Genomic DNA, 15041 nt, shown 5'->3' with positions numbered 1-15041 from the left:
TGTGCTATGTCTACTAATACTAGTGAAATTATTTGGTTGAGAGCCTTATTGAAGGATTTAAGCTTCGCTACAACAGAATCAACTTGATTATTTTGTGATAATTGGGTTGTTATACACATTGCTTCTAATCCAATTTTTCACAAGTGAACAAAGCATATTGAAGTAAAATGCCACTTCGTTTGAGAAAAAATGGTAGTTGGTATAATTTGCACCCCATTTGTTTCTAATTATCTACAACTAGCTGATATTTTTACAAAATGCTTAACAACATCCAGATTTCAAGAGATATTGTTCAAGTTGGGCTCCATCGATATTTTTGCACCAACTTGAGGGGGAGTGTTTTGGGAGAAGAGGAAATCAAGGAGTGATTGATTTGCCAAATATTATGGAAGATTGACAGTAATTGCCTAAATATCATGGAAGATTAACAAGGATTGCCAGCTCCCATTCTTGTTGTAGTGGGCCGTTACTACCTTCTAACTTTTGATTCATGTAATTGCTTTATATACTGGATTGTTATTAACTTTCCAACACATAAATAAGAAATATATCATCTACTCTTCTCCCGTGCATGTAGGTTGCTTCTGTGGCACGGACAGGGATGGCAATTTTCGGGTCCGGGTCCAGGTTTAGCCGTTCCGAATCCGGACCTGGACACCAAATTCTCATTACCGGACCCGTATTAAACCCGATTTTTTTTCGATCCGGGTCCGGCCCGGGTTCAACCTGGAAAAATTCGGGTTTCCAGATTCTGGTTTTTGAACCCGAATTGCTTTCCTTAAGTTGCTGGAAAAATGAAAAAAAAATAATACAGTTACACAAACCAAAACCAAATTGCTTCCAGAATCCAGATTGCTTTAGTTTAGTTCAACAAAATTTCAAATACAAAACATATAACTTCAAATCCAGGTTCTAAAACAAATACAACAGCCGAGAAATCCACCCCCACAGGCCACCCCCATAGGCTGCGAAATCCACCCCCACAGGCCGCGAAATCCACCCCCACAGGCCGCGAAATCCACCACCATAGGCCGTGAAACACAGCCGCGAAATGCACCCCCACAGGCCACAGAACACAGCCCCAAAATCTACCCCCACAGGCCACAGAACACAGCCGCGAAATCCACCCCCTTTTGCTGGCCGTGATAGAGTGAGAGATGAGACAAGTGATGCTGATGAGTGATGAAACAAACACAAGCACACCGTGAAGGAGATGACAGCCACGCCGCAAAGAATTTGATTTGAAGAAGAGAAATTACAAGAGAGTTGAAGAGAGAGTGAGAGAGATTGAGAGAGGAGTGAACAAATGAGAAATTGAGAGGGCTAGGGTTTTTTTTTTATCTATTTATATTTAATAATTAAAAAAATTAATATTAAAATAAATAATATCCGGATCCGGGTTCCGGATTTGCGGGTTCACTTCAAACTGGATTCGGACCCAGAAGTATGCGGGTTCTGAAAAATCAATCCGGATTTCGCATAAAAATTGATCCGGTGTAGGTTGAACCCGGATCAGATTTTCCGGGCACAGAAGCACATAAATTATGTGTCAGCATGCTTAATAAGGTCATACATCATTTCAGTCACTTCAGTAATGTTTTATTACGTGATTCATTGTATTTTAAGGTCATACGTCAGTTTAGTCACTGATTTTTCTCCTTTTTTATGCCAAACTTAATTCAGTGAGTACGACTTTTGTTTCAGTGAGTACGACTTTTGTTTCATTTTCGGACCGACTATTCTACAAATGACAAACCATCGGTGGACCAACCTGCCACCGGTCTCACACAAGTCCTCCTTATACAGAAGTGTTATGGGATTTCAACAATAACAAACTTTTTCTTTGGTTGCTGGAGCATCCCACAAGATCATGTATACTCAAAACTTTTTCTTTCTTATTCCTTTTTCATTAATTTTCTGCACAACGCACAATTAATTGGATATATGTTCAAAATAATTCTTCCATATTCCATCTTATTCATCGAGCCAGCATCTTCAACATTTTTCTTCTTCGCCGCCTTATACGTTTTAAACTTTAAAGAAAAAGACCACATAAATTAACATATTAACAAAATTAAAAATAACAAAAAGGATTAATAGAAACATTTTAATATATTTTTGGAACTTGCCCACAAATCTTTTATGATCAAAAGTACAAAATAAATTCAATTCGGCACCCAATAAAAGAGATGAAGTTAAGGTTAGCATAAATAATGGTATGATTAATGGATGTGTTAGATAGGTGTCCAAAGTTGTAATAGTTTATTCTTAATATTAAGTTGTATGAAGGTTATTTTAGTATCATAATTTTTTAGTTAATATGGTGCTCAAAGTACATTTTAAAGTACAAATAATCTCACTTGTAAATAAAATACACCAAAGTTTAATAGTAAACTAACCAATAGAGCTACTTAATTGAGTTAGTTGACAACTCTTCTTTCCCTTATTCATTAGGTGGAGGATTCGACTCTTCCAATCTCCCAAAATTATAGAAGTTCATTTAAAAAGAATAGTAAAATGATTATTTTTATTAAAAAAATTGCTTGTTATTGTTGATAGCATCGGTAGACCCACGAAGGGAACACTAGGGATTAGAAAATATATTATATTACTGTTGTTGATAATTCATCTTCAAAATGAATTAGAGAATTTATTCGAGATAAGTACTGCAGAAAGTAAATTTTTTCTAAGATCCAATGTGTTTCGCATACTATTTTTCTAAGATCCCTGGTGGTCCAAGTATTTTAAGAATTAGAATCGTGAAATTTGTTAAATGCACTTATAATGAAGTTAATTTGTTTGAAATAGAATTTTTGAAAAATTGGTTAACAGAAGAAATTCTGATAAAAATCATATTCCCTTAAATATCATTGGAACTCTAAGTAAAATATTTTAATTAAGCCCCAGTGATTCATTTTTTTTTTTAAATTTCATCTTCAAAATGAATTAGAGAATTTATTCGAGATAAGTCTTGCAGAAAGTAAATTTTTATATTTATGATATCATTGGAGTTATTAGATTTAGCCCCCAATAAAATGTTTGGATCATTTACTAACCAGAAATAGACTTTGGCTTTAAGAATAACTAAAATATATTTATTTAGTTAAAATAATTGAAATATTTTGCTTGGTAGGGGTAATTAAAATACATATAAGTTAAATAATTATGGCCTTTTTGGAATATTATTATTGTAAAATTAAAAGAGAGATAGGTTTTCAAAATAATTTACGGTCGTTACGTTGAGTAGTTAGTTAATAAAATAATTTACGGTCGTTACGTTGAGTAGTTAGTTAATGTACGCACAATATCACAATCTGCAAGTTGCATAAGAAAGCTGAAAAATGATATGTATCCTTATCATCAATTAACCCCACCTCAATCTCATCAAGATAAATTGTTGTGGCCAGTTTGTAATTAAGATAAAATTTAATACAACTTTATTACTATTTCAACTTTTATATATTTATTTTTGTATAGAGTTAGATATAGGGTTAGAGTGAACTCTCTATCATTACCTAAAAAAAAATCCTAAATTTAAAAATTTATGTAAAATGATCGCAACTTCTTAGGGTGCGTTTGGGATTGAGGTACTGTGGAAAAAAAACTGTAACTATGAAGCAAAAGTGAATAATATGTAGTAAATAAAAATTTTAATAAAATTATTAAAGATATAATAGATTCTCCATTATACAAGCAAAAAATCATATCAACATAACTTTCAAGATACAACAGTTAGTATTCACCAAACACTTTACTGTTGTACCTTTTAAGTTACAGCTCTCCAATCTCAATCCCAAACTCACCCATAATATATTGAGATAATAGTTCAAGAGTATTTTATCACATGGTTTAATATGGATCCCGCAATCAGATCCATTGACTTTTTCAATATTAAATTTAATGATCCCAACGTAGGATCACTACTGAGCACATGACAAAGTACCAACGAAAGTGTTCCACTGCCTCATCGTTTCTCTCTATATATAGAGCATTTGTGTCTTGAGGTTTTTGCAACTCCTACTCTTAAAAGCAAACTATAAAGTTGTATTTGGTTTGTCTGAAACGGAATGAAAGATATGTCTATTCCACTTCTAGCAGCAGTTTCCAGTTCAACTGAAGAAACTGTTCGTCCCATTGCAGATTTTCATCCTACTTTATGGGGAACCCATTTCCTGAAATCCGCTGCCGATGTCGAGGTAATTAAACAATTGCAATATCAAAATATCTCATTAATTATCAGAGAAGCGAGCCCAATCGATGTACAATCATATGTCATATATAATCGTTTGTTAGACACACGTAATGCATTAATATTAAGTAATTTCTTGCGTTTGCAGACAATTGACGATGCAACTCAAGAACAGCACGCAGCACTGAAGCAAGAGGTCAGGAGGATGATAACCACTACTGCCAATAAGCTTGCCCATAAACTACACATGATTGATTCAGTACAACGATTAGGTGTCGCTTATCATTTTGAAAAGGAGATTGAAGATGAATTGGGAAAGGTATCTCATGATCTTGACCGTGATGATCTATACGTTGTTTCTCTTCGCTTTCGACTTTTTAGACAGCAAGGAGTTAAGATTTCATGTGGTATGTAATAGTTTTTCATTTTGTTAATTAAACTATTTATGTTAATTACAAGATTATTGTTAATTATCAAACTAAATTTAAGCATGTACACTAATCGAGACTAGCTCGCCTTTAATTCTTTTGAATATGGTCATCAGATGTGTTTGAGAAGTTCAAAGATGATGAAGGTAAATTCAAGGAATCATTGATCAACGATATACGAGGCATGTTCAGTTTGCACGAGGCAGCATACCTAGCAGTTCGGGGAGAAGACATTTTAGATGAAGCCATTGCTTTCACTACCAGTCACCTTAAGTCAATAATATCTATATCTGATCATTCTCATGTAAACTCTAAACTTCCTGAACAAATACGTCGTTCTCTGCAAATTCCTCTCCGTAAAGCAGCAGCAAGGTTAGAGGCAAGGTATTTTTTGGATATCTATTCAAGAGATGATTTGCATGCTGAAACTTTGCTCAAGTTTGCAAAGTTAGACTTTAATATATTACAAGCAGCACACCAGAAGGAAGCAAGTATCATGACCAGGTAACTTCAGATATATATTCTTTCAACGTGGAAAAGCCTCTTATTGGTGTTGTTTTGAGATGGGAGATTGTCACTTTCCCTAAAAAGAGAAATCATATTTACCACAGTTGCCCCCTAGTATAATCAAAGACTCAACGCAAAATTTCTTACAATAGTTAATTATTCATTTATTAACACCCAAACCAAGATCTTTAGTTTGCAGTAAAATTTTTATGTATTCTAGATTTGTCAACAGTGGTAGTGGTTGTAGATTTTGTATATTATGTGCTTGTTGCTAATAATAATAATAAAAAAAAAGTTATAGTGTTTGGAGGATAATGTGTATAATGAAAGAGTAATGATACAATTATAAAAATGTTTTAAGAATGGATGTGATATAAATTTATAAATTAGATGAAAATACAAAACAATAAAAATAAATCACGTAAATTTCTCTCTCTCTTTTTTTTTTTAATGAAACAAAATTTCCAAATATAATATGGAAGATTTACAACTTCTCTTTAAAAGTTTTAACTTTTTTCACTTATCCCTCGAGTTTTCATATTTCCTTGCTACCTCCTTAAAAGATGAAACCAAATTGTGTTCTTTTTTGTATTTTTTATATACTACAGAAGTAACGATTGTTATAGTGACAACTTTATAATGTAGCAAAATATCTATCCAATTAGATTTAAAATTGAATTTCAGGTGGTGGAACGATTTAGGCTTCCCTAAAAAGGTGCCTTACGCAAGAGATAGAATAGTAGAGACATATATCTGGATGTTGCTGGGAGTGTCCTATGAGCCCAATTTGGCATTTGGTAGAATTTTTGCATCCAAAGTGATGTGCATGCTAACCATAATAGACGACACATTTGATGCTTACGGTACTTTTGAACAGCTCACACATTTTACTGAAGCAGTCACAAGGTTATAAAACCATATACATCCCTATATAGCAGTTGTTAAGTTGTATTATCTGTATTCTATAGGTTACAATAACCTAAATAATGGGACATCATGAGTGACTATTAGGGTTGCTGCATTTTATACATGATGTAACTTAGCAAGACCCCATGCCTATATAATAAAAGATTATTATCGTTTCATTACTTCAAGAATTATAAAATATCAAATAAGTACAAGAAGTATTGTTCCCCCATCATTTTACTATTATAACTTTGTAAAACCTTTTATTTTACTACTTTTTTGTTAGAATCGTTAGCTGACTAAAAAAATATTAATTTTACCCCTTAAGATAAAATGCACAAAAGAGGTATCCGATAGTGTACATAAAATTATGAATAATAGATTTAAATATGAATTGTTAAATAATAGTTTTAACCATAATTTTTTGAATAACCCTTGATTTATTGCTATCATAAAAGTAGTGAATTGACAAACATACCCCTATAAATTTTTGCCCAAAAAAACTCAACCTATTCTAGAAGAAAAAAAATTAAATATGGAAGTGTTGATTTTGTAAATAAGCTTTAAGTGTTTTTTTAAAGAATAAATTATGTTTTTTAAGAATAATATCCCGGAGTATTTTGTTAATGCTCCATTTTTATGGTTACGATAAATTTAGGGTTATTCATAAAGTCATGGTTAAAATCATTATTTTACAGTTAAAGGGTATGCCAATAATTTTTGTCTAGTATTTGATACCTCTATTTGTGTATTGTATTGTAAAAGGAAAAATTGATATTTTACTAATCAACTAATGGTTTTAACAGAAAAGTAGTAAAATGATAGGAGATAATACTTCCTATAGTCATTTGATATTTTACAACTCTTGATGTAGTGAAACAATAATAACCCTATAATGTAATTCTTTGATTGGATATTTAATTCATAATATACTTTATTAGAAATAAATTAATTGTATCGCTTATATATTTTCTTTAGAATGTGCAAATATAACGATTATATTTGATTTTTTCAGATGGGACATTGGCCTCATAGATACACTGCCAGAATACATGAAATTTATTTTCAAGGAACTCTTAGATATTTATAGAGAAGCTGAGGAAGAATGATGAAGAGTAGGAATCCATATTATACTAGGATTAGTTTCCTTATTAACTAAAGTTTAAGACTTTTAAATTCCTTTCTAATTTAGAATTTTGTTTCCCTTTCAATTTAGGATTTTGTTTTACTTCATGAATTAGGATAATTACTACTACTATAAATAGCTCCCTCTTGTAGCCTTTGAGGGCAGAGATTTTTGAGTTTAATAATATTTCAATTTTCAAATCTCTTTGTGAGTATTTGAACAGTTAATTCTCGGTATTCTGCGGAATCAACGAGTCTTAATCCCTAAATTCGCGGTATTCTTTTGAATCAACGTGAATTTAGTTGTTCTTTTGTTCCGGTATTCTCTAAAATCAACGGAATATTTTGAACATTAAACTTCCGCTGCATCAAATTGGCAAAGGAAGGAAGATCGTACGGCGCCATACCATATGCAAAACAGATGGTAAGCAATTACTTTATTGATAATCAATTTCATGTTATATGATTTTGCAAGGTGATTATTATTGTTGACTTGGGTTATGTTGCTCAGACGCAAGAATTAATTTTATCGAACTTTACCCAAGCCAAGTGGTTATATAAAGGTTATGTTCCAAGCGTCGATGAATACAAATCAGTTGCATTAAGAACTATCGGTTTACTTCCGATAGCGGTCGCTTCCTTCGTTGATTTGGGTGATTTTATTGACAATTTGAATGCATTCTTAAAAACGCTAAGAGTGTTAAAGCGACAGAAACCATTATCAGGCTCATGGATGACATAGCAGGGTATAAGGTAAATAATATTCTCCATTCTACATTATAATTCAATTCAATAAAACTATATTCACCACTAATCTCGAGGAGAAATTTTGTAACTTATCTTGAGGCGTGTCACCATAGTACATAATTTCTTTATCTATTTTAAAGGTAGAGATATGGGTGAAGTCCAAAACAATTTTTCTAACACCTACCTTCTCGAGATTCAAACTTAGAAATTGTCAATAAAATAAAGGTTGTTGAAAACCATTCGGCCTTTGCGGCTGCATTTATTTTTAACTCTCTTTTAACACATAACATAACATAACATATATGTCCATGGGAAAAAAAAAATTGGCTAACTGATGATTTTTTTTTTTTTTTGGTTCTCTTATAACCAATTCATATGCATCCGTGATGTAGTTTGAGCAAAAGAGAGGACATATTCCCTCAGCAGTTGAGTGCTACAAGAATCAACATGGCGTCTCCGAGGAAGAGGCAGTTAAAGAGTTGTTGTTAGAAGTTGCTGACAGTTGGAAAGATATAAATGAGGAGCTTCTCAACCCAACGACTGTCCCGTTACCTATGCTTCAGCGGATTCTTTATTTCGCACGTTCAGGCCACTTGATGTACGACGATGGTCATGATCGCTTCACCCATTCGTTGATGATGAAACGCCAAGTTGCCTTGTTGCTGGCGGAACCCCTTGCGATCTGAAGATTAACGTCATGCTATTGATTTTCCATTGGGTATATTTGAGCAGTTGTAATAAATGAAGGTCGTGCTGGCTATTTAGCTAGTTACTCATGCCTAGCTAGAAAATGTGTCGCCAAATAATATTGTTCCAAATTGTGGTCCTTTTAGTTAAAAAATTAATAATAAAATATTTTTCTTCTAATTTCTTTATTATTTTATAAATATTTTCTTATAATAAATATACAATATAAAATATAAAAAAAGTACAAGAAAAATATATTATTATTAATTTTTTATTCACATCAAAACATATATATGTGTGTATATATATATCTTATTTTTAATATTTTAATATTTATTGTAATTTTTATTTATATCATTTATTTAATTTATAATAAATATAATTAAAAGTGTATTTGAAAATAAGGGTAATACTGTAAAATTATAACGCCAGCGGATTATTGACTATTATGATGACAAATAACGGGTGAGTGATATATATTAATTTCAATAGGGGGAAATTGGCAATCTCCCAATTGAAATTTAGTCCTATAACCATAGAATTAGCAATCTCAATTTAAAGGATTAAATTAAAAATTATCAATTTATGACATTTATTATATTTTTTATTCATTAATTAAAATTATTTGCTTATTTATTTATTTTATTTATTCTTGATTTTTTTATTTTATCGCTAAATTAACAATAATTTCATATCAATGTATCAAGAAGCGTATAATAGTAAATGAAAAAATATTAGGTTTTTTATTACCCTTTATCTATAGGGAGGAAACAAGTAATTGCAAATCTAGTTGGAATGTAAATAATTAAAAATGGATATTTCAAGGATGAAACTTTTCCCCCAATCTAAATAATATTCATTATCTGTTTATATATTAATTTATTGGTGCGAGTTTGCCACCTGCAAAGTATTCTATTTTCACATTTAGAGGAGGCCGTTTTTTGACCTCATTATTATATTTTAATTTGTTGGTGCATGATTAAAAGAAATTTACAGATAATAATTCTTGCTTTTAGAATGATTTAAATGCCATGCGTCACAATAACTTTAGATGCTTCAAAAAAATTAGATCAAGATGAACCATGCCCTCTAACCTTGTAATATGTAAGAAAATAATCCAATAAAAAAAAATTGCGAATATCTGCTAATTAAAAGTTCAATAGAAATGTCTGACAATTTAAAAAAAAAAGAAATTAAATTTCTTTTTTCCATTTATCGGATTAGAGCCACCACAAGAATTGAGGGTCGCGCAACCCTATTTAACCTAATATACATTCTCAATCAATATGGAAGAACTATGGCTTTAACTCGTGTATTATTGATTTAAGTTGTCATAGCACCACCAATTCTTGGAGTTCCCAGAAGATTTTGGTTGCACCAAGTTCGATGAGTTTGCAAAAGTTTCTATGCATTGCACGGTAGACAAAAACCAATCAGAGAGATAATGATATAAGAATATCGATGGCAACTTCCTCGATTAGACTATTGTCTTATTAATGACAAAACATGTTTGACAGATCTTGTTCTTGTTGCTTGTCAGGTTTCTCATTTATCCGCTTTTGTTTTGTCAGCATGTTAGCTATGGAAACCCTGGATGCAATTTTTATTGAAGTTGGTAAGTTCGTTACCTTCTTCTTCTGCTCGAAAATTGCCGTCATTAGAAAACTCCATGGTAACATGAAAGCTCTTCAGAAAGGACTATGTTGAAAGCAGCAGCAGTAGACAGTCAACAGTTGACCTCAGAGACACGTTGGCATGCCACCTAAGCTACACCTATCTGCAGCCAGCTAATGAGAGAAATGAGCTGGATTTAATGAGGTGGCAAAATGGTTATGCTGAGGAATATCAGCACATGAGCATGGAAGGATGGAGATTCTAGAAACTCTACATCATTGGTTAATGATAGCTATATTCACGGATCTCTTTTTGCTTATTTCCAAGTGTTTGACAAAAATATAGCATGCGGGCACGCCCATTTTGAATAAGAAGGCATTAGGGATGGCAATTGGATCGCTCCATAATAGACATCCACAATATCCATCCAATTGGATTGGATAATATCCATCCAAAATTTTTTGGATTTTGAAATTGATATTTTAAAATTATATTCAGATGGATATAGATGGATATGGATAATTATTTTTACCCAATGGATATCCGTTCAACCCAATACAAGTTTAAAAAATTTTAATTTTATAAAATTAAAAATAAAAAATATAATAAACAAACAAGTGTAAAAATATTATATTAACTAGTGAAAATTTTAAATTCCTCTTATATTAAAAACTAAAGTTTTCAAAATTACTTTTTAATTTTTTAACTTATTTAATACTATTAATAATTATTATTTTATTTTATTAATTTAATATTATAAATGGACCTCCACCGGAAGGTCGCCGGACCACCGCCGGACTTCGCCGGAAGATCGCCGGACCACCACCGGATTTCACCGAAAGGTCGCCGGATCACCACCAGACTTCGCCGGAAAGTTGCCGGACCACCACCGGACTTTGCCGGGAAATCGCCGGACCTCCGAACCTCCGCCGAAATTCGCCGGAAAGTTACCAGATCGCCGCCACCAACAACCGAACCGCCATTTTATTATATATATATTACTAATATAAATAGTGTAATAGCCAAATTTAATATTAGAATTTTAATTATTTTATATTATTATTTTTATTATATAAAAATAAAATATCTATGGATATCCATGGATATCCATAGGTATATGGATAAAATTCATATCCATGTCCAATATTAAATATTGGATATGGATATGGATATATCCATTATGGATATATCCATTATGGATAATTATGGATTTGTGTTTGGATGGATATTATCCATCCATAATTGAATATTTGCTATCCCTAGAAGGCATTGCTTCCTTCTTTGACTGGAACAAAAGAAAAATGGAGAAATAAAATAAGCAGCTACTGCTCGGATGATTTTGGTTTGTTGAAAAGAATCTGTAAAGCAAATTTATACCTTCACATACTCCTTACTTCACGAATGAGTACGACAGCGTTGAAACGTCTAATAAATGTTATTGTTCATAAATAACAGGAAACTAAGGCAACCATGGCTGGTTGCGGTGACAGATTATACCACGAAGTCATCTCCAGCAATACTTAGCCTCTCATCTAGGGGACTTAAAAAGATTGACGCAGCTATCCTCAAAGTTGACTTGATGCATTAGTTAAATCATCAGTATATCATTTTCAAAATATATTAATCGTTTTCATATAACTTTCATATTCATTTCAGTCTAATGTCACTGCACCTAGAGTGTATATCCCGAATACCAAGATAATAAATTTGAACGTAACAAATTAATCGTGGAGCCAGATCTTCTATAGATGCGGTGGCCGGCACCTCCGTGGCATATGTCATCATGTATCTGGTATTGCTGGCCTTCTCAAAGTCTCCATACTGACTAGTGTACGTCAGTAATCAGGTCTGCAATCATGATACCACGGGTGTAAAATTACTCTTTTCAATATAAATCAATGCGACCCTTCTTGTATTGGACTATGCACATATCCATTTCTTTTGCAGCTGAAGCAACTGATACAACAAAAACAAGGCAGTCGCCGTTTGCTTATGGTGCAGGACATGCGAATCCATAACATTCAGTGCTAGCACTGCATTTGTACCTTAGCATGTTAGCATGATACAGTGGAGCACAAGAATAATGTTAGCATGATGAAGTGGTGCACCAGAATTGATAAGGACAAGTCACAAGCAACAAATATGGTAGCTTGTGCCGCCATGGCAAGAGGATTTCCAACATCTCGTCTAAGCCATAATTGATGGAAAATATGATAAGGACAAGTCACAAGCAACAAATATGGTAGCTTGTTCCGCCATGGCAAGAGGATTTCCAACATCTCGTCTAAGCCATAATTGATGGAAAATGTAGCAGCACATGTCATGGTGGATTCATCACAACGGCTAGTTGATTATTATAATTATTGTAAATATTTTCTTTCCTTGTACAGCATCTTGAACGTCTTTATATATTTGTAAAAATCAAGAATTGTAAAAGTAACAAAACAATTCCTATTTTCACCATATTCAAGCATCTCAAATATTTTCATGGTATCAAACCCTAATGGCTTCAAGTTCAAATTCAGAACCATCCCTATCCCTTCAATCTTTCCATCAGTGTTCGAGTTTGGTTCCAATAAAACTCAACACTGAAAATTATCTTATTTGGAGTTCTCAAGTTCAACCACTTATATTTACCCTTGGGCTAAATCACCATATAGTTGATGTTAAGACTCCACCAAAGATGATAGAGCAAGATGGGAAGGAGATAAATAATCCAGATTTTCTCATGTGGAAAAATAATGATGGACTTCTCACAACTTGGCTCAGAAGTATGATGAACGAAGACGTGTTGAGCATGGTTATCGGCTTGCAAACGGCTCGAGAAATCTGGCTCACCGTTGAAGAAAACATGCTGCCTGCAACTAAGGAGCAAGAAACATGGCTAAAAGATAGCCTTTATTCTCTAAAGGAAGGATCTTCCAAGCTTGATGAATTTCTTAAGAAATTCAAGGGCCTTTGCGACAAGTTGGCAGCCATTGGAAAACCAATGAACGATGATGACAAGATTTTTCAAATTGTAAGAGCCTTAGGTCCCAAATATGCTGACTTCAAAACTGCAATGCTCACTAAACCTCCATATCCCAGCCTTAAACAATTCATCAATGCTCTCCAAAACCATGAACATACTGTGATCGTAGAAAAAGATGAAGAAGCTAGACTTGGCACAAATCAAAACCAAGCCTTCTTTGGTCAACGCGGAAGAGGCAGAAATCAAAGAGGTGGAAGACCTCCATACCGAGGCAGAGGATCTCAACGCAACTTAGGTGGTAGAAATTACCCCAACAACTACAACAATTACAATGGCAACAACCGTAAACCACAACAGAAGCCTCAAAAACCAAATAAAGAAAATAATACCTCAGATGAAGAAGTTATTTGCCAAATCTGTCACAAACACAAACATAGTGCTGCTGAATGTTGGTACAGATACGACTATGACAATGAAGAGGATCCACAAGCCCTAGCTGCCATGAATCTTCAAGAAAATAATGATCAGCAGTTCTATGTGGATTCTGGAGCAACATCACACATGACAAATAACACAGGTAATCTTGATCATGTAAGGCTGTATAGAGGTAATGACAAAATAATTGTCGGCAATGATCAAGATTTAAATATTTCACATATTGGTTCTGCTTCTTTAAATACAAATCATGGTTCTTTACACTTAAATAATATTTTAGTTGTTCCAAAACTCAAAAAGAATCTCTTATCAGTTGGACAACTCATTGATGATATTAAATGTGTTTTTGAATTTAACACTGATGGTTTTATTGTGAAGAGCAAGGAAAACAAGGTTCTGGCAAAGGGGAGTAAGCAAGGGAAGCTATACACATTGGAAGGAGACTTTCATGCTGTCTTCAATGCAATTCAAGGAGAATCTAGCGGTTTTAGTTTATGGCACAAGAGGCTTGGCCATGCCAATCCTAAAATCTTGGAGGCCTTAAAACGCAATGATTTTATTGACTTTTCTAGTTGGTCTAAAGCACCCCGTATTTGTGTTTCTTGCCAATTAGGCAAGAGTTGTAGGAAATCTTTTAATTTATCTAATAATAAAGCAGATTTTCCTTTACAAAAAGTGCATTGTGATATATGGGGTCCAGCTCCCATTACTTCTACTCAACATTTTCGTTACTATGTATTATTTGTAGATGATTATTCACGTTTTAGTTGGTTATATCCCTTAAAACAAAAATCTGATTTCTTGGAGTGCTTCTTGAAATTTCAGAAACAAGTTGAAAAGCAATTGGACAAAAAGATCACAATATTTCAAAGCGATGGAGGAGGGGAATTTAATTCTACAGCCTTCATCAAACATCTTGAAAATTTCGGTATCACAAGACAAATTTCTTGTCCATACACTCCGGAGCAAAATGGTGTTGCCGAGAGAAAGCATAGACACATCAATGAGACAGCCTTGACGATGATGTTTCATGCTTCTTTGCCACTCAAATTCTGGGTGGATTCTTTTCTTGCAGCCACTTATATCATTAACAGGCTGCCTCTTTCACCTTTAAAAAATAAAAGTCCTTATGAAATTCTTTTCAAAAAATTACCGGACTATAAAGGGTTAAAAGTCCTAGGTTGTAGATGTTTTCCTTATCTTCGGGATTACAGTAAAACAAAATTTGATAAAAAATCATATCCATGTGTTTTCATAGGCTATAGTCCCCTCCATAAAGGATATCGTTGTCTACAACCTGAGACTAATCGTGTATATATATCAAGGCATGTTGTATTTGATGAAAATTATTTACCATTCAAAAAATTAACATCATTTTTTAATGTGTAGGAACATAGTACATTGACCACCTTCCCTCAACAAGATGAGTGGC

General features: G+C 33.1%; 1 protein-coding gene and 1 pseudogene across 1 annotated transcript; both read left to right on the top strand.

The window, feature by feature from the left end:
* The first annotated feature begins 4047 nt into the window (after positions 1 to 4047).
* LOC112095834 lies at positions 4048 to 8619 on the top strand (annotated as a pseudogene).
* A 4392-nt stretch (positions 8620 to 13011) lies between these two features.
* Positions 13012 to 14116, top strand: LOC112095878. The gene is made up of 2 exons (XM_024178487.1): positions 13012 to 13751; positions 13988 to 14116. The coding sequence occupies exons 1-2, from the start codon at positions 13055 to 13057 to the stop codon at positions 14020 to 14022; spliced, it is 732 nt and encodes a 243-aa protein (XP_024034255.1). The 5' UTR covers positions 13012 to 13054; the 3' UTR covers positions 14023 to 14116.
* Positions 14117 to 15041: the final 925 nt, after the last annotated feature.

Source organism: Citrus clementina, unplaced genomic scaffold (assembly GCF_000493195.1).
Source record: "Citrus clementina cultivar Clemenules unplaced genomic scaffold, Citrus_clementina_v1.0 scaffold_1, whole genome shotgun sequence".
Lineage (NCBI taxonomy): Eukaryota > Viridiplantae > Streptophyta > Magnoliopsida > Sapindales > Rutaceae > Citrus > Citrus x clementina.
Note: the sequence above shows the minus strand (reverse complement) of the source record. Positions and strands in the feature narration are given on the sequence as shown.

Coding starts and splice junctions, on each gene's coding strand:
- LOC112095878 (XM_024178487.1), top strand. CDS start 13,055: ATGCTGCCTGCAACTAAGGAGCAAGAAACATGGCTAAAAGATAGCCTT. Junction 13,752..13,987: donor ACACATGACAAATAACACAG/GTAATCTTGATC, acceptor TTTATTGTGAAG/AGCAAGGAAAACAAGGTTCT.